A 20,312-nucleotide genomic window follows, 5' to 3' on the forward strand; every position below is an offset into this window, starting at 1 on the left:
TCCAGCCTGCGCCAGGGCTCGGCGGTGCTGGGCTCCCTGCAAGGGAGGAGAAGTTCTTGGAGCACAGGACAGGGAGCTGGGGGCTAACAGGAGGAGTCACATGAGGCAAGCAAACAGGCTCTGTCCCTCCATGATTTTTGGTTACAGCCTCCTGAGAGAGCAAACCCAACACCACTCAGAAGCAAAGGAAAGGTCCAGATGAACGCAGCCCTGCATCCCTGTTCCAGGCAGAAGCCCCTCCTCTGCAGGAATGAGCAAACAAGATAGGGGATTTGATACAGGGGGTCTCTGTGCCTCAGGTTTAGTACACATGCTACCCTAGGCAGCGTCTCTTTCTGATCTCTCCCTCTTCGTCTCCAGCCCTTCGGTCCAAAGGCCGTTCAAGGCAAATTACAGTAAGTACAAAGTCACCCAGTCAGGTACTTCACACTCCAGGCCTGCAAATCTCCCCCGCTCTCCTAGGGTCAATAATCAGAGCAAGTGCAAGCTACGATCAGCGCAGTAATAAACATGGCAGGCAGTGAAGCCCAGGAAGGGGACCTGTTTCTAAGGGCTGGCGAGCACCCAGCCCTGTATGGGTGCATGGAGTGGAAGCAGACTCTCTCTCATGCTGTGGGGCAGGGCCCAAGCAAAGCCCCAAACTTCGACACACAGGCTGAGGCAGCCTAGCGCAGACAGCAGCGTTGGATTCCCAAGCAGGGCCCGGGCAGAGGGTTGACCTCACCCACCTTTCTGCACTGGCCATTCCTCCCGCTGGGATGGTGTAGCAGGGGGCTGCACACCTGGATTCACTGTGCATGCCTCCGAAGCCGGGTTCTGGCCCTGACTGGATCAGCCCCACCTGCCCTCCCACCCTCAACAGGAGCAGACAGGGAGGGGGAGGGATGGAGAGTGTCATTGGCTTTTCTGCAGATAAAATCTATGTGAGAGGCGAAGCACAAGGAAGAGGCCAGCAAACCTGCCTCCCAGGTGGGTTCAAGCAGCCTCGGCACCTGCCCTGGAGTCGAGCAGCTGCATGAAGTCCCAAAGCCTCACTCTTTCCTGTCACTGGGCGAGAGTCAGTTTTTCCCTGGCGCTGTTCATGCATCCCAGAATTTTATTTGCTTTTCCCCCAGTTGCTAAGCGCCCGCTGCATCCACCACCGCTCCTGGCCCCTCCTGAGGAACCCGGGAGCGCGGGGGCTGTTTCCTCGCCCCGATTTCACTTCCTAAGCTCATTTCTTGGCAGTCAGATGCACTCACAGCTTGGCTGCCTTCCAGGCCTAGTCTCTCCTTCCTGGCTGCCTGCAGTCCCCCAGCGATCCGCAGAACAGGTTCAGCAGCCGCAATGCAAGCTTCCTCCACCCTCCCCCTGTCAACATGCCACAAACCTGACCCAAAGGGGCCACACCTAGGGCCTTGCCAGCGCAGACAATCTGAGGGAAGTCTCTGGCTGCAGATCCAGGAGCTCTCTCTCCATTAGCTAGAGCGGGAGTGCTAGCCTAGGCTAGGCACTGCTGTTTCTACCACCACGTCCTCTTACTCTGCTCTGGGGGCTGACTCTGCAAACTAGCGCCCCCACTTGGTGGAGCTGTACCATGCTAGGGTGATGGTGGGAGTTTTCCCTCAAATGGTCAGTCCTGCATAGGAGAGGGCCATTCTGTTCTGTAATCCCGACTTCAGCAAGAATTCCCACGGCTCTGCCCCCCTACCCCACCAGACCCCATGACTGCAGACTTAAGGGTAAGGGGAATTACAGAGTTTTGGAGGGAGGCTCAACTCTCCTTCCCTTCAAGAGATTCTGGGGCCATCTGAGGAGGAGGATGATCATGAGGTTAGGCCACGAGCTTAAGACTTGGGAGCCCCAGGTTCAACTTCCTGCACCACCCCAGACACCCTGTATGACCATAAGCAAGTCATTGGCCTCTCTGTGCCTCAGTTTCCCATGTGTACGACTGGGACTGCCAAGTGCTTTGCAATCTACTGTGTTTCCTTTTGTTTTCATTCCCCTGCAGAAAACCAAGGTAAGATCCGGACCACGCTGTATCAGGAAGTAATTTTACAGGATTAAAACACAGAGGGAAACAACCACGTCAGCAGGACAGTGGTGTCTCAGAGCTGCAAACCGCATGCATTCAACTTTTCACAAGGCACGTTTAGATGAGAATCTTGTTATCAAACAAACCGGAGGGCTGCTGATCGTCCCCCCTTGACGTTTGTTTTTCAATCACCAGTGGACACATCCTGTTTTCTTGTTTACAGGCTATATTTATCTCCTCAAAAGAGGCCCGCTCTTCCTCAGGGGCCTGTGAAGGGAAGGGCGGGATGACAAGTGATCGGGAGGAACTGGGTCATCCCAGTGACGCGTGTGTACGCGCGCGCACATGTCAAACAAAGGGCTGGAAGTCACCGAAGGACACTGCAGTCTGCCTCACTAATTCCCAGCCCTGCAAGTCTGTGCCTCTGTTGCCGAACCAGAGCCTGATCAAATTTTAAAAGATTTAAGATGCTACCATGACTCCAGCAGAGCACGTTTCCACCCTGCGGCCTATGTTTCCTTCCTTTGCCTAGAGCAGGGGTTCTCAAACTGAGGGTCGGGACCCCTCAGGGGGTCATAAGGTTATTACATGGGGGGGTCGCGAGCTGTCAGCCTCCACCCCAAACCCCGCTTTGCATCCAGCGTTTATAATGGTGTTAAATATATTAAAAAGTGTTTTTAATTTATAAGGGGGGGGTCGCACTCAGAGGCTTGCTATGTGAAAGGGGTCACCAGTCCAAAAGTTTGAGAACCACTGGCCTAGAGGACATCTCCCACACCGAGTGAAAACATTAGTCAATCCTAAAGCTCACTGAATAGCCTTTTTATTCCACAGCGTAGCTGGAGCCAGCCAAAGTGCCACGCCCTATTGCACTTTGTTGTTGGGCTATTACATTCCTGTACAAAATGTAGCTGTAATTAAAATATGCATGTACGTGTCTAGCCATTACTGCTGTGGGGGAAAAAAATCACTTTCTTTCTGTGGGGTGATGCGACACTGTTTTCCTGAGTCTGCAGGGAGCCTGAAACAATAGCTCAGGGGGAAGATGGGAACCATCCCTTTTATTTCAACAGGGCATCAACCTCTGAAACTTTAAGTAAGGACAATTTCCAGTATCAGTGTTGTTAACTGCTTCAGTGCCAATTGTTTTCACAGACCCAGCCAGCTACTCTGAGCGGGGTCTAAATTGAATTTGAGGCGAATACCGCCATTTTCACACACCCACACCTGGACACTCTACTCAACAGGACCTCGTTTTCTGAATGGCTTGAGACAGGCTCTAGAAAAGCAATCTCTGCAAACCCAGGTACCACACTGCAGCAAAATTTCACGCAAAACTATTGACCCTTTTAGCACTAAAGCATGTTCACAGTTCCCTTGACTTCATATCTAGGGAATACTGGTGGAAGTAAATCAAGATCTTCGGAGTAGATCTTTTGTTCTGTGTTTGTACAGCGCCTCGCACAATGGGACCCAGGACTGGGGCTTCTAGGTGTTACCACAACACACACAATAATGTTAATAATTTAGCCCACTGATTTCAATTGGAGTTTTGCATGAGGGAACATGTTTGGATCTGGCCTAACCAGCAGGAGTACAATGTTTCTAATAGGAGTTGGGGAAGGAATCCAGAAATAACCGGATTCATCCCCCGTCCACTCAGCTGTGAATCCCGGTTGCCTTTTGCATCCGCACTCCATGAGGATTCTGCAAAAAATACATATTTAATTCATAACTCATGGGTGGGACTTTTAGAATAAAATCCTTTGATTTTGTACCTCTCAGTCCCTCGGTTCTGTGTCCCTGGGACGGATTTGAATCTCACTGTCATGAGCTGCTCAGCCTTGACACATCTAGCTAAACAAAGTATAGCCGACACACCTAGTGTTCTGCCATTGTCTAGCAACGTGAGAGAGTCAGGCAAAGAAGAACCATAGCAAACTAAACTATTTAAAAGTTAAGCGGCAGCAGCCAAACTGGACTTTGCCTCTGAACAGCAACCTGTTTAATCCAGTTCTCAGCAGATAATGAAACATTTCCCCAAATATCTAGACATTGGTTAAAAAGCTTTTCCGTTAACCCTGCATGTGTACGACCAGGCACAGTGCAGCTGCTTCTAAAACAGTCCCATGGGATCAGGGCAGCAATTCAGGGACAAGCCTTCCAAAGGGCACCCATGTTTTTGCACAGGTAGGCAGGTGCCCTGATGCATGTGAACCAGCTGGGGGTTAACTACGTGCACAAGCAAGCCTCAGTTTGGGGTATTTGTGCTCCTAAAATGGGTGCAGATACAAGGCAAGACCAGTACTGTAGCAGATTCTAGTTACTCTCACACCATGACTGCAATGAGGGCTGGATACCAAGGTGACAGATAAAAAACAGATTAGCACAGAGGTAACTGGGGGCAGAAACTGCCCTGGAAAATACATGTTTAAGGTATGTCAATACTACCACTCCCTGGTTTAGATAACACAATCTGAGGCTGATCAGAGTTCAGGCTCAGACTTTGTCACGGATGAGTGAGGTAGACCTAGCACTGAACTGACAGGCTCTTCTTTGGGCCCGACAACAGGATGCCAGGGCCCTGCCAGTTTGTTCTAGGGCAGGGGAATGGTTCTAGGATCCCCTTTTGCATCCCCAGAGCAACTGGCAGCTTGTGGAGAAGGATCAACTGCAACCAGCAGTTCCAAGGCTTCTGGAACACAGTTTTGCTTTCTCCTACTGCCCTGGCAGGATCCAGAGGAACCCTGGCCTCCAGCTCTGACTCAGGGGTGTTTGATCCTGCCCCAGCAGCTGATCTGGTATGAAGAGAATCAGATTCAGGGCCAGCCAATGCTACCAGCACCAGAACGCTCCGGGCCTCACTGCACAGAAAGAGGCTAGCTACACATGACATAAATCCCCTTTCCAATCTCTGGCACCAGTATCCCTGTAGAAGGCCACGCCCTGCTCTGACTGAAGTCAATGGCCTGACTCCCTTTGGTTCAGTGGGAGAAGGATGAGATCTGCCACACACAGCTGAACTTTGCACGCTAGTGCTCTTTTGAATTAGGCTCTGCAGCTGTGTCTGTTTGATGACTACTTAGCATCTGCCCAGCCTCACACCATGCAGAAAGCTTGTCTGTAAAAGTGACAGTGACAAAACTGATGGACAATAGGAACCGGCTCCCAGTTGAAGGGAGATTCTCAGGGGGCTGCTTTACATCTTTAAAGCACCTTTACAGTAGCCAAGCAGGGCAGAGGGGCCTTATTGCAACAGAGAATCAGGCCCTGAGTGTATGTCTGAGACCGGTAAAGGGTATGGGCCTGCTTAGCCCTTCAGTGAGGGGTCTTGAGCCAAGCTCACTTACATTGGCAGCAGCATGGGACCCTTGCAGTTCAGCTGTCACCAGCCCTGCACAGATGCCAGAGTGGGGAGAGAGTTCAAACACTATGTGAATCTAGCCCTGCTGTGGTTTTAGGCTCTATCCACACTGTGGGGAGGAGCTGGGTCCTGCCCTTGGTCCACACAGCCCACATGCTATACACTGCCTCCTTTCAAAAGATGCTCCATCAGCCCCACTTTCCCCACCACCTCAACACTCAGAGTCCTACCAGATACAAACAACTGCCCTTATCACAGATATGGGGTGGCTATTTAGTACTGGGAGCTGTCACTCCTCCCAAGAGGAATTCTCCTGCAACTCAGACAGAGCTCTGCAGAAGCCCCCCCAGCTTGGGCTAGATCAGACTGAGAATCACACCAGGCTTTTGCATCTCAAATTAAAAACTTCCCTTTCCACAGAGCCTGCTCTACAAACAACGTACCCCCCCAGTACAAACACACAGCAATAGACTGTGCCCCTCTCTCACCCAGCCTGATAAACATTTCCCCTGGCCTCTCTCCCCCACCCATCTCCTTCTGGAGTGCCCCTTTAATTAGGTGGAATAGGAGCCACCTGTTCGCCATCAGTGGCTCCCAATGCAGGAGATGCCTGCTCTTCTCCCACAGAGCCTGGTTAACTGCTGCTGGTGGCTTCCTTCTCCCTGCAATGTGCCTGCAGCCGTCTCCTGCCTGCAGTCCCCCCTGTTGCAGCTCTCACCCTTTGCTACGTCTCAGAATGGGGTTCTGTTAACTAGGACAAAAGTGCAGCTCTCTTCCTCTGGAGGGCACCTTAGTCCAGGGCCACCTTCACCAGTGAACTCCTCTCCAGGGCCTCAAAGTAGCTGTAAACCCAGCTCTCCTGGCTGGTTAAATGAGGCTTCTTTACATCACTCGAGTGGCCCAAAGCAGCCAGAGCATATAGGTGACCCTGGCCCAGGGTCTCCACTGGACTGTGGGACCTGCCTGGGAGGTGGTGAGGTCAGAGGGGTGGGGTGAAAAAAAGGAGACCTAGGCTGACTGTTGCTGGGCCATGTCCTAGTGAGGAGGTCTAACGGACTGTGGACTGGGCTCTTGAAGAGTGCTTTGAAAAGTGACTCCACAGAAACTTTCTACTCCACAGATCCACTCCCTGTACATTTTCAGAGGGAGGTCCACTCACTCTGATGACACACTTAGGTTCAGTTTCACATAGGTACGTCGGTCGCTAATTCCCATATTTCAATAAGAGTTAGGATCGTAAATACCTCTGGGGAGCTGGGCCTAAGACTCCAGTCCTGCAAACTCTCACTGCTACACTCCTGTTAACTCCGGGACAGTGAGATGGTACCATCAACTATTCTGGCAGCAGCAACAGAAATGCAAACTCATTTCCCACTACTACGCTGAATTCTGCTCTCAGAAATACCAGAGGGTGGAAAGGGTCAAGCTGGGTCAGAACGACAAAGTCTGTGACCACTAAACAGACTCCCCTCCAGAACCTGGAATTGAACCCAAGATTCCTGAGTCTCCACTATTCCTCTGCTGGCAGCAAACAGCTGTGAAACCAGGTGGCAAAGCGTGTGCTCTATCCCCCGTTAGTGCTAGCCACATAGAGGAGGACAACCTACAGCTGCTGTCGATTATTCCGTTAGCTCAAGTGGCAAAGGTCTGTGCCGTGCATCTGAAGGTTCTAACCCTGCTGATTACCCATCTAGGGAGCCATATGATTTCCCATGATGCCATTTGCTTTTTCAAAAACCTAGGAAATTATACACACAACATACTCCTGGGGGGATTCTGCGTGACTGCGCGCCCACAGAAAACGCACACACCCACCCACCTCCGCAGAATTCCTGTGCTTCCCTACGGCAGGGAAGCAAAGGGATGCCCCATGGGGGGCTGACCAGGGGTGCAGTTTTGGGGGGGGATTGCGCCACCAAACAGAGGTGAGGCATGCGGGGACGCATGGGGTTACATGCCACTCCCCCACCCACCCATTTCTGCAAGCGCAGAGCTGCCCAGCTAAAGGAGGCTGACTCTAGGCTCTGCTGACTCGGCAGCTGAACAGCGCCTCCTGGTCCTAGTGCCAGTTGTATTCCCCTTCTGTGTGCTGGGAGCCTTCCTGTTTCCTGTGCAACAGAGAGTGCCAGCAACAGTGGGGCTGGGTAAGGGCGGGGGCAAAGGAAATGAGGGAAGGGGGTGACGGGGTGGTGGGAAGAGGCAGTGGGGAAGGAAAGGGGGGTGGAATGGGGCAGGGGGTAGGGGAACGTGGGAGTGAAGGGAGGGGGATAGGGGACTCACGGGGGAAAGCGAGAATCCGGCATGTGGCGTCCTCTCAGCAGCAGCTGGGGCTCCCCCGTGAAGCAGGCCCATCAAACCCGCATCCTGACCAGCCCAAGGCAGACGTAACAACAACTCTATTAAAAGACTATTACAGTTGCAAAGTCAAAGACTCTACAGGTAGGAGCTGCCAGAATTTAGACTGCCTGGGCAACCCTAACTCAAGCCCCTTGTGCATACGCATATCGATACAGTCTTTAATGACGTGGTCACACACTATTTTTCCCACCGGGCCCCTGCCTCGGTCCGCGCACAGGATGGGCAGTACTCCCAGAGTGAGCAGGTATTCAATATTTTTATTTTATCCTCATCGCTCCATATGGCTCATTTACTGAACGCTGCTCTGAAGATAGCATTAATAATTTCTCATGGGCTTTTCCTGGGTGCTCAGCACTAGAGTATGTGAGTGCTTCACATGCATTACACAATCTATTTTCACAGGCTCTCAAGTCTGCCACCCATACAATGAGGCACACACGGTTAGTGACCACCTATGAAAAGTCTGGTGCAAGCGGCTTGCCCAGCATCACACAGGAACTCTGTAGCAGAGGCAGGGATAGAATCCAATTCTCCAGGGCAACATTCAACTGCATTAATCATGGGACTATTTTTTCTCTTCGTACAATATGCATCATTAGCTACACACCTTCCAGCTTCTGCTACAAATGAGGCAGGGGTCCTACACACAACAGTGTGCTTCACTACACAGCTCTGATTCAGCCCTAGAGCACTGTCCATCCTGGGCACTGAATGAGGCAGGGTTCCCTAGTATGTGATCATGTTATCAAAGACTGTATCGTAATGGACATGCACAAGGGGATCAAATTAAGGTTACACAGACAATCCTATCTCGGGCATAGCCTAACTTATGAGTGCTTGACTTGGCAACCATAACCTTCTATTCATGTTGGTTTTTGCATGCAATTTCTGAGGATTTTAAAAACGTGAACTACAAAAACTGCAGTGCCATCACATGAAATCCTACTTACCGCTCCACAGGCCATCAGCAGGGTGAGGATGTTTAGATCCACCCCGTAGACCTCGGCCACTTGAGCTAATAGAGTAACTGGTAGCAGTAGCAGGATGCCACCAATATTTGGACATTGCCCCAAGCTCTGCAGAGACAGAGCTGCAAAGTGGTGTCTCGGGGGGCAGCCTTACCTTGCGCGCTGGATGAACTGAGTTGCTTTTTCTGCATACTCTGCAGCCAAGCCAGTGAGGTTCACAGGCTGTTGGATGATGGTAATGTTTTCGAAGAGAGGAAGAGCCACCTTGGTGTAACAATCTCTCCCAGGGCTGCTGGAGAGAAACCAAGAGACTCCATTAGTAACAAGGGAGGCTTTCTGAATGAAGGAAGCAGGTCTGCTTGTGCCCTGATGTCAGTGGGGTCCATTCGCAATGTGGCCCAGTCTCAGTTATTGCCATTGCACTCGTTGTGCCAGAAATCAAGCCTCAACTTTCTCGGGTTTGGCCGCACTTGTGAGACAGACAGCCCTGGAGGGGATCTGAACTCAGTCCCTCACCAGCCCCTCCCATTGCGGGAGAGCGAACACATTTTTGTTACCACGGGACCACCAGGAGGCTCCAGCCTAGCTCACGGCCCCTTGCTGGATGGGCACTCAGTAAGGGATAGTCCCTGGAGAGATTATAGTCTCAACAGACAGGAACTAAGGCATAGACAGACTGAGAGACTTACCCAAGATCACACGGGGGGGGTCTCTGCAGAGCCAGGAACTGAGCCCAGATCTCCTGTGTCCCAGACAAGTGTCTTAACCACTTCCCTCCCTCCCATGGACCCTGTTTGGTCTCTGACTTCAGCAGGAGCTGGCCAGGGCCCCTCGTCTTGCTCTCTGGTCACCTCCTCTGCCTGGTGCATGAAGGAGCATTGACAGGTTCCTCAGGGTTTCCTTGGCCTGAGGGAGCAGTGCTGTGATGCCAGGGGAGGAGAGTGAAGGCGCCCCCAAACCAGCTTGGCCCCCCAAACCTGCTGTGTTTTATACCCACTGCAGGGTGAGAGGGGATGGTCCCTCTGGGGCAGAGCAAGGGGAGAGGAGACCGCAGCGAACATTCATTCAAACCCTTCATCTTTACAACCCCTGCCAATTTCTCTGTTCCTGGGATCGATTAGAAAACGTTTTCCATTCAGCTCTGACATTTAGCATGAGGGAGATGCCTTTGATCACACCCGCTCCCATCAAAGCCCAGACTCCATTCCACCCCACCGGAGAAGCTGTACCTTGTGGCCGCAGAGTGTCGAGGGCATGCCGGACAGGGAGGGAGGTTGTAACCTGGGGTGTCAGTGCAACCCATGTCGTGACTGTAGGGGATCCCGAAGTAATAGTCGAAACCTGGGATCCAAACAAGCGCGTTAGTGTGTCCGCAGCTGCCCGCTGTGGCCATTTGCCTTTTATACACTGTTTACACAGTTGTTGCTGCTGAGTTTACAAACACAAGGACGGGAACAGGGTCAGTTCTAGGCAAAACAGCTGCTTAGACCAGTGTGTGGGTCGTGACCCAGTACCGGGTCACGGAAGGTAAGGCACTGGGTCGCGGCAGCTCTGGTCAGCACCGGCCCGTTAAAAGTCTCATCCGCGGTGCTGCCTGGCTAGTCCCTACCTGTTCCGACACCGTGCAGTGTCCCAGAAGCGGCCAGCAGCAGGTCCAGCTCCTAGGCGGGGGGGCCATCTGGCTCCATGCGCTGCCCCCACCCCAAGCACCAGCTCCACACTCCCACTGGCCAGGGGGCGGTGCCTGCGGGCAAGAGCCATGCAGAGCTGCTTGCGCGCCTCCGCCTAGGAGCTGGACCGGCTGCTCGCCGCTCCCAGGGTGCAGTGCGGTCCGTGGTGCTAGGACAGGTGGGAAGCTGCCTTAGCAACCCCGCTGTGCCACTGATCAGGAGCCACCGGAGGTAAGGCCATGCCCCAACCCCATGCCCCAATCTCCTGCCCCAGCCCTGAGCCCCCCCTCAAACCCAGAGCCCCCTCCTGCACCCCAAACCCCTCCTCCCCGGCCCCACTCCAAAGCCTGCACCCAGAGCCCAGAGCCCTGACCCCCTCCCACACTCCAAACCCCTGCCCCAGTCCTGAGTCCCCCCCAAACCTGGAGTCCCTTCCTGCACCCCAAACCTCTCATCCCCAGCCCCACTCCAGAGCCTGTACCCCCATCCCAGAGCCATGACCCCCTCCTGAACCCCAACCCCCTGCCCCAGCCCTGAGACCCCCCAAACCCAGAGCCCGCTCCTGCACCCCAAACCCCTCATCTCCAGTCCCACTCCACAGCCTGCATCTCCAGCCCAGAGCCATGACCCCCTCCTGCACCCCAAACCCCTCATCCCCAGCCCCAGCCCAGAGCCTGCACCCCCAGCCCAGAGCCATGACCCCCTCCTGCACCCCAAACCCCTGCCCCAGCCCAGAGCCCCCTCCCAAAGCCTGAACCCCTCATTCCCGGCCCCACCCCACAGCCCTCATCCCCACACCTCACCCCTCTGCCCCAGCCCTGAGCCCTTCCCACACCCCAATCCCCTCATCCCCAGTTCCGTTGGGTCACGGGCATCAACAATTTTCTTCAACTGGGTTGCCAGAAAAAAAGGTTTGAAAACCACTGGCTTAGACACCTCTCCTTCACACAGACCATGCAGGTGAATGCTCACACCCATGGGGCTCCATGGAGGTCTGACTGAAGGTTCAGGGATCTAGCTCATGTTATAACAGGACAAGGACCCATTGAGACTTCATCGTTTGTACTTTCCTGTGTTTTTTTCCCCAACATGGTCCTCTTTTTAAAGGGCTCTACTATGGAGTTAATGGGGGGCTAGACCGAGTAAATAGCACAAGAAGAGGGACTCTATTTTAAGGACAAATTGACCACAGTGCTGGCCTTTCTCCCAAGTGAAGATGTACTTTTTGGGTCAACTCCACCCCAGAGATAACTCCACCAACCCCAGTCGGAGCAGCCCTGAGTGTGAACTTAAACACAGGGCAATCCAGAGCACAAATATCCCCTACTCCACCTCGGCTACCAAAAGGAATTCACACCTCATAGACTGCGGCCCCCCACTCTGCAAGCCCATGGGAGCAGGGCAAGGGGCATTCCCACCCAATAACTAGAGCTACTCCCTCCACAGGGAATTCAAGTCACTGACCACCCCGCAAACCCCTCCTGCTGCTGCGGGAGTGGGCAGCAGAACTCCTGGGGCAGCTAATGACCTACAGGGGGACTGACAGAGGAGCCTGCTCCTCGCTTGCTCCTCCCTCTCTGAGGGCAATTACCAGGAAGGAGGCGAATGGGTTTAAAAAGAGAAAGGGACAGTGGGAAACAAAAACCCTCGCAGGGTTTTACAACAAAATCTTACCACGGAAGCTGGGATGATAGAGGCCGCTATGTCCGAGGTGCCATTTACCTGCGTGGACGCAATAGGAAGTCTTTTCAGAAGGTAAACTTCGCAGGTACTAGAAATTACATACAGAGTCCAGGGCCTGACATTTTAATCCAGCAACAAGAGTCGCTGTCTTTGCAGGGCCTGTTTAAAGCATGCCATTTTGCCAAGGGATCCATTCCATAAGGGTGTTAGATCTCAGAGGAATTTCATAAAACAATTCTTATGTTTTCTCAAGTCTCGCTCATCCTTAAACCCTTAACAAGGTTCTGCCAGACATTCCATTTTCAAAGACAAGATATTCTAACAGGTTCTGAATGGTCCATTCCTGGCTTCCTCCTCCGAACTGCCACATATGTGTTTTCGAAGATCAAGCACTATATTCTCAGGCCCTACCACAATTTGGCCCCACATGATGACCAACAGTTTAATTATGAAGCTTTAGCTATTCTGGCCCATACCCTGCCATAATTTTGCATGCAGAACAACCTTTGAAGTCAAAGAATTTGTAAGTCAATGTAAAGAAATGGCAAACTGCATTTAACTAACTGAATTTCCCGGTTTTGTGACTTTCTTTCATTGCATTTCAATTGCTCTGAATGAAAGTGTATGTTTTATTCATTATCCACAGATGACTGATCTGATACACTAGAATGACTCCCTTGGAAGTTGGCAGAGCGCTCCATATGCTTGCAGTAGGGAGTTGGAAACTCATGAACTATTGACACAACACATAACATAGCTTTTCGTGTTAGCACAGGGTATTATATCAAGGAATATTTGGGTCTGTGGGCACAGAACCATTCTGCATGCTAATATTTTGATTAAATGTTACTATATGTAGGAAAAAACACTTTTCTGAAGTTAAACAATTCACACATTTAGATTTTGGAGGGAGCCAGAAGTTTAGTTCACATCATGATGTAACCACCCAGAAAAATACACATTTAAAAAGGCAATTTTTTAAAAAACATCAGAACTGCAAAAAGAGAAAGAGAAAAAGTGAAAAGTCAGGAAAAAAACATCCTTTAAGTTCTTCTTTAATGAATGCACGGGTTTCAATGTAGGGAAAAGAATCCCAAGCAGAGGATGGGAACCACATAGTTCAACCTGCCCCTGGACCATTCTGCCAACGTGCCTCAACGCCAACCCAGAAGGGACCAATCCTAGAGGTAAATGAAGAGTCAGTCTTCACGGCGTATTTCAAGGTTTGACTTAGCTGCTGTGACTGCCAGCAAGGGTGCTGGTCATTTAGTGCCAAACGAGATGATATTTCTCATGACCTAGACATGATGCTCAAGCTCCCTCCGCTGAACAGCCATCACCGTTATTTAATGCTTCTATTACAGTAGCACTCCAAAGCCCCAAGCAGAGTCAGGTGTGCAAGATGCAGCACAGACCACAGAGGCAGATACAGTCTCCACACACACCCCCCCCCAGAGTGTACAACCTAAGTGGTAATAATCACTTGCAGCCACTCCCAGCGTCGGTTGGACCTGAGCCAACAAATTAGCTCCATGGTCCATCCTGTGTCCCTTGAGCAGGGGTGTTGGAACAATCTTTATGGAGGGGGGTACTGAGAGCCATTGAACCAAACTGTATATAATGGAAACCACTTCAAGCCAGGGGCTGCCACCTCCAGTACATCTGTTCCAGCACCTATGGCCCTGAGCCCTGTCTACCATTGTCTACATAATGAATTGCAAAACAGAACAACAGTGAGCTTTCCGCAGTGCATTAATTACCTATTACCCCGGTGATGTATCCTGCTTCCTTCAGAACCTCAGCTAACGTAGTCTCATTGAGGGGAAGGCCACCCACTGATGTGACAGCAAAGTTGTGGGTCACTCCATTGCGAATGCCGAGCCTTCCTGTGAGCAGGGAGGCACGGGATGGGGAGCAAGTGGATGCAGCAGAGTGAAAATCCACAAATCTAGAAGAGAAAGAGGCAGAACGTACCTTAGGATTTGTGACTGGAACGTCTGACAAAAAGCTGCAAAAACTACCCCCGCTAGCTGGCAAAAACTGACATGTTCCCACATGCTGGGCTTTGTTCGAGGAGCCCAGGGCTGCAAACAAACATACACATAGACTCATAGAATATCAGGGTTGGAAGGGACCTCAGGAGGTCATCTAGTCCAACCCCCTGCTCAAAGCAGGACCAATCCCCAACTAAATCATCCCAGCCAGGGCTTTGTCAAGCCAGGCCTTAAAAACCTCTAAGGATGGAGATTCCACCACCTCCCTAGGTAAACGGAACGTGATTGCCATTTACTTACCACAAGTGCAAATGGCATATTGTCCATGTTAGTGGCCAGTGAGATGCTCAGCTGCCTGAAGATAGCTGAGTTCTTTGTTCAAACTGCCATGAATCTATCTGGGTTTCAAATTGCCACCCATCCCCTTAGCATTTGAGCACCTTCTGCACAAAGGAAATTGGCAACAGTGAAGCCCTGAGTTGATGTCATGGTGTCTCTTGCTCTTCTCCCTCTTTGGGGCACGGTAAGCTCTGCTGGGAGCAGAGTGTGTTTTGGAGAGGGAGTAGGAACAGGGAGCGGTTGATGCTGGGAACGTCACTGTGATTATATGGTGGAGACACTTTATCAAGTGGGAAGGTTCTGCAGGGTTCCCGAAAGCCCATCCGACTCCAGATTCATCCATAACCAGAGCCCTTCAAATGAGACGGATTTGTCACTGGCTTTCACGCGCTTCATGATCTGCATTGTTCCAAAGGAGGGCAACTGTCTCAGCAGTTCATTGATGGAGCTGTGCTCTCTAATGCAGTGGGGAGCTGATCCATTAAATGCTTTGAAGATGAGGACCAATGCCCAGGCCTGGTGGCAGAAGTGGACTTGATGTGCTCCCCACAACTTATACTCTAGAGGAGCTGGGCAGCTGCACTGTGTACCAGCTGGAGCCTCTCTCTTGATTTTCCATTCAGAGACCGGGAAGTGCTGTGACCCAGCCTGGTGGTGATGGGGGCCCAGCTCTCGCCCAAGAGGAAGGGAGGGGGTTCCTAGCGAGGCACAGGCAATCAGATGCACAAGTGCAGATGCATTTTTCAGTGTGGCCCTGGGCATTTCAGTCCTTAAATATCAGGCCCACCACTTCCCTAACCCCTACTTTGTATCTTCACAGTCAGACCATTCTCCTCACACCCACAACAGCATTGTGAGAGACTTGTCTTGTCTGGAATACATGGCTGGGTCATCTCCTTAAATTCTACTGCCTATTCCCCATCGCCAGAACCAACTTCCCTCTGCACCAAGGACCTGATACTGGAAACTGTCCCAATTTGGGACAACACTTCAGCATGTGTTTAAATTCTACTAAACACCCACAGATTATATCGGAGCCCAAGATCATACTTATCTTCCCCCCAAGCTTTCTGAGGCCTTTCTCAAGCAGCCAGCACTGCTCCTCAGCCTGATTTGATCTGAGGCTGTTGTCCCACTTCTGGTTAACCACACACTGGCTCCATCGGTCAGGTTTCTCCATTTAATTTTGGGAAATCATTCTCTGAGCAGCCCCAGCTCTGCACAGTTCCATGCACCAACTGCCAAATATCCCATGGGACTGAAATCCTAGGTAAGAACCTCAAAAGGACAAAGCACTAGAAAATATATCGCAGGGAACAATCTAGCAGTCCTGGGGAGAAGGCAGGCGAACTACAGTACCTGATCTAGGAGGTTTTTTCTATCTCATATAGGAGCCAGACTGGAATTGCCAGACTGGATCAGACCAAGCTAGACGGGGAGGAACCACTCTCTCTGCCCGGGTGGGCAGAGTCAGGCCGGGCTCGACTCTCCCACCGAAAGTTGACAGGCAGGGCAGGAAGTAGAAAAGGCGGAGCCCCTAGCTCCATTGGAGCCGAGAGAGGACCGAAGCCGGGGAGGAGCTGGTGGGACTGCCGGCAGCTGAGTACCCCAATGAAGCGGAGGATCTTGAGACCACGGAGCCCAATCTGGAACTCTGGCAGGAAGCAGCCCAGGGAAACCAGACTTCAGTTTGGTGGTGTTGTGGCCTAACAGCTGGTCAGCATGTTGCGAGAGGATCCCCGCTGATCCAGCGGCGGGACACCCCGCCACTGTTAGGGCCCTGGGCTGGGATGCAGTGTAGTCCTGCGGGCTTGTTCCCCCCTACCCCTGGGATGGCAGACTTCCCATCATAGAGTGCTTGCTAGCTCTCCCCTGCCTAAGGGTTAGAGCTCATAGACTGCTTTATTGCGCTGCCTGATTACAGGCCTGAGCCTACAGACAGCCTACATTAGCCCAGCCCTGCCCAAGGGCCTAATCCCTCTTTACTATTAGGATCCCACCCTGTTATGAAGGCTGGAAGAATAATGCCCTGACACTAGGCCGTGATCCCAGTGACTAGTGAGGTGGTGTGGCCTCCCTCTGACCCAGAGGGATAGGGACGACCGCAACACCACTACACTAACCTTTCTAAAACAGGAGTTAATGAACTGGAGAGAGAATAAATTGTGCATTCTTGTTACCTAATCCTGGCCACATATTAAATAGTTAATGTTTGGGAACAGCTTTGAAAATGTAAAGCTCTGTGCAGATGCTCAGGGTTATTGTTACAATGCATTGTATATCCCAGTAAAAAGGAATATTAAGATCATTTTCCAGCTGAGATTTCTCTCTGGGTTCTACACAAAAAGACATGGTATGATTTCCTCCACGATTACCATAACTTGTATTTATCAATGTCCTTAAAGACAAGACTCGTTCATTTGAACCAGGACCTGCCTCTAAATATTTGCTGAAATGAAGAAAAGTCTTTACTGCTAGGCAATTGGTTCACGCAAATATTCGTCTATCAGCTGTTCCTAGGCTGTCAGAACCCAGGTTCTCTGCCACGCTGGTCTGAAGTTGACCACAGTCAGCATGAAGAACAAATACGTTGCAAACAACCAAAGTTCTAAGCACGGATGCTATGTTCACTGATTTCCTGTGCATCTGGGCAGGTTTTCCAAGGCAGTCCTAAGGCTTATTCTTTCTTGGGTCACCACCTGCACCTTTTGGGCTTGCTGCTGCCGGCAGACCAATGCCATAAATAAGAAGGATACTGTTCACTTGTATCACCCCTTCTTTTGGCGATTTCAGTGGTTTAACAGACACTAAAGCTGGAACTGTCAATGAGGCCTATGGAAGCTAGGTGCCCATCTCCAAACCCGCCAAGGCCCCTTTGAAAATGCCAGCCTTAAAGCTCAGCCTCGCAACCCCTGTGTGAGGTAAGGGAGCATTATTATCCCTATCTTGCTGAGAGGGAAACTGAGGCACAGGGTGGGAAAAGATACTGCCCAGGGTCACCCAGAGCTGGGAATAGCGTCCAGAGCTCCTGATTCAGCTTCCTGGGCTTTAACCACCTTCCCCTTCCTCCCCTCCCCTCAGTTTCCCTCCCTTCCCCTTGCCTCCAACCAACTCATGGGAAATCTGCCTAATTCTGAGGCAGGTGCAATATCTTTTGGACCTTCATCCTACAGGCCACTGTAGCAGGCAGGGCCCCCCCAGTGTCCTGCCCAGCCGTACCTCATTGGTGGCGCTAGGTCCCTGCTCTTGCTATTTTGAGGGCATGAGTGATATAAGTGACACACGTGCCTCCGTAGGTGTGGGGTCTCAGCATAGGGATGAATTAGACCACGGTAGTCCTCAGCATGGTTCTCACATGGATCTCAGACAGGATACACTGGCACTTACTGTTGTGATTAAGAACTACTGAGAACCTCTGTCCATTTTACTGTTGCCCACCGGCCGTTTGGTATCACACGCCAGGTAAATGGAAGACTCAGAAATAGACAGACGCCTCTTTGAGGCTTACCTCATTCCTTCTGCAGCCATCTGATCCAAGTTAGGAGTGTCCTTGGTTTCTGCCCAGTTGGCCCCAAGGTCCCCCCATCCAACATCATCTGCCAAAATGACTATGAAATTCGGCTTGTTCTGAACTGTTCTCTTCTCACCCACACAAAGATCTGAGAGGTGATAAAAGAGCCCACCTAAACAGCCAGCCAGTAGCAGAAGCATTTTCAGGAACAGAATCTCCATGGTGTCAGGAGAATGCCTTCTGGAGACCTTTAGCGTGAGTGAGTAGGTGGTGGTGGTCTATTCCTGCCACACGCTCATTTGAGAACTCCCATTGTCGTGCTTTCCTCAGCCGTGATTCAGCTGTTTATTGCCACCCAAAGCAGCCCTAGGATTCTGCAGAGACGCAAATTTCACATCTTTGCATGGCTCTGAAGAGACAAGTTACAAAACTGCAGTATTGACTTTTGATCATTTGGAGATCGACTGAACCATAATCTTCCTCTCTCTTTTCCACCTGCAAACAGCTGACATGCTAAGTGAGATCTTGTAGGAAGTCACAATAATCATATTGTCATTTAAAAATTGTGGGGTTTTGCTAAATATGCAATTCAAATAACGTCTTATTAATATAAGGTTTACTTGTTTTTCCAAAGCTTCTTTATCCTGATTACAAACCTTCTGTACGGCATCCAATTTTATAAATTACTTAGTCTCAGGATGCATGGAATTTAGATTACCGATGTCTACAGGAGAATTCTCTATTTGGCCTTGTAAAGTGATGTTGTCCATTTCTTCAAAAGAATAGACAAAAGTTGAAGTTAAATGATGTTGAACTGTTCTTTGAATTCCATAAGGGGGACATCTTTACATTACAGCAAATGTTCCTGTGCAAGAAAAACAAGAGACAATTAGCAATGGAAAGAGTTAAGCTTTAAACCTTAGTCCTAGTGAGCATAAGAATTGTTTTTCTATGCACAGACGTTTCCTTTGCTTTTCAAACACAGCAGCTGCAATTTTGCTGTCAAATTTAAGGTTGCTGTAACTCAACTGATAACTACTCCAAAGCCTGGAAACAAACGCAGTGACCATTTTCCCTAATCACCATATATCAAACATACAGACTCTGATTGTATAAACAATCAAGCCTGACTTCTTCCTATACAACTAGGAGCTGAAGATCACTGGAGAAGTAATTTTGCCTAGATTTGCAATGTGATCTCAGATTTGATCTTTGAGCATGAGGTCATGCGTTCAAAAAAGAATTAGATAAGTTCCTGGAGGTTAGGTCCATCAATGGCTATTAGCCAAGATGGTCAGGGATGCAACCCCATTCTCTGGGTATTTCTAAACATCAGACTGCTAGTAGCTGGGACTGGACGACAGGGGATAGATCACTTGTTAATTGCCCTGTTCTGTTCATTCCCTCTGAAGATCTGGTACTGGCCACTGTCGGAAGACAGGATTCTGGGATAGATGGACCATAAGTATGACCCAGTATGACCATTCTTACGTTCTTATGTCATAGGGTGTTATTAATCTGCATTACAGACAGCAAACAGGCAGATGAGATTGATGTGCAGACTTTCCACAATTTTTAATAATTTACAAGGACTAAGGTCAGTTAGTAAAACTCAATTTTAAAAATTAAACTTTATTTACACTGAATAGACCCACTCCTCATACTGAGCCAGAACATGCCACGCTTCCTCATCTGGAATAGCAGCTTATCCCACGAGTAGTCCTGTTGATGTCAGTGGGATCACTCACGGAGTTCTCTACATGAGTAAGGGTGTCAGAATCTAGTGCACAGAGAGCAGCGCTGGGCTCAGAAATACAGGGCAGGGCAGGAAAGGCTGGAGAGAAGCCAATGTAGTGGCTGTGTGCTGATGGATTGTCACGGAAATCAGTGTGCTTGCATGGTGGAAGCTGGGGGCAGATTTGGTCCAAGGCGGTTATAGGAAGGTATGTAAGGCAGAACTAAGGGACCAAATGCCTGTAGGGCTGTCTAGAGATACTGCCTGGAGTTATAGTTGGGGAACATGTTGAAAGTTACGATTTAACTAAACTAATCCGCCAAGATTTACCAAAAAATGAGCTGATGCCTAAGAAATCAGTGAATTTCATGAGACAGTAACAAGAAATGAGGTGGCGGGAAGCTTGTATAATTTACAGGACTTCAGGCTGTTTATACAAAACCATCAGCACAAGCCTAATCTGCAAGGACAATAAGAATGATATCAGAGGGTGAGACATTTGAATGGGCAAAGAACTGGCTTGAATATCAAATACAGAAAGCACTGAGTATAAGCAACTTGAAGTAGACGGAGCAAGCTAGCGGAGTCCAGCTGGGGCCAGTATTATGACAGATGTTTCCAGTTGTGTATCAGTGCCCTTGAGGAAAGAATGTGCAGCTGACAATACAAAACT

At 50.4% G+C, this 20,312-nt stretch overlaps 1 protein-coding gene across 3 annotated transcripts in view; it reads right to left on the reverse strand.

The window, feature by feature from the left end:
* ARSG (arylsulfatase G) overlaps positions 1 to 20,312 on the reverse strand; it is a 62,660-nt gene that overhangs the window by 29,167 nt on the left and 13,181 nt on the right. For 2 of the 3 annotated variants that reach the window (XM_074971885.1, XM_074971886.1), the window contains exons 2-6: positions 17,902 to 18,769; positions 13,821 to 14,008; positions 12,052 to 12,099; positions 9,937 to 10,048; positions 8,862 to 8,999 (exon numbers count right to left, since the gene is read on the reverse strand). In XM_074971885.1, the coding sequence (XP_074827986.1) occupies positions 8,862 to 8,999; positions 9,937 to 10,048; positions 12,052 to 12,099; positions 13,821 to 14,008; positions 17,902 to 18,125 (710 nt within the window). In that variant the 5' untranslated portion in view covers positions 18,126 to 18,769. The remainder of the gene's footprint in view (positions 1 to 8,861; positions 9,000 to 9,936; positions 10,049 to 12,051; positions 12,100 to 13,820; positions 14,009 to 17,901; positions 18,770 to 20,312) is intronic. The other variant, XM_074971887.1, reaches the window with a different exon arrangement.

Source organism: Natator depressus, chromosome 14 (genome assembly GCF_965152275.1).
Source record: "Natator depressus isolate rNatDep1 chromosome 14, rNatDep2.hap1, whole genome shotgun sequence".
Lineage (NCBI taxonomy): Eukaryota > Metazoa > Chordata > Testudines > Cheloniidae > Natator > Natator depressus.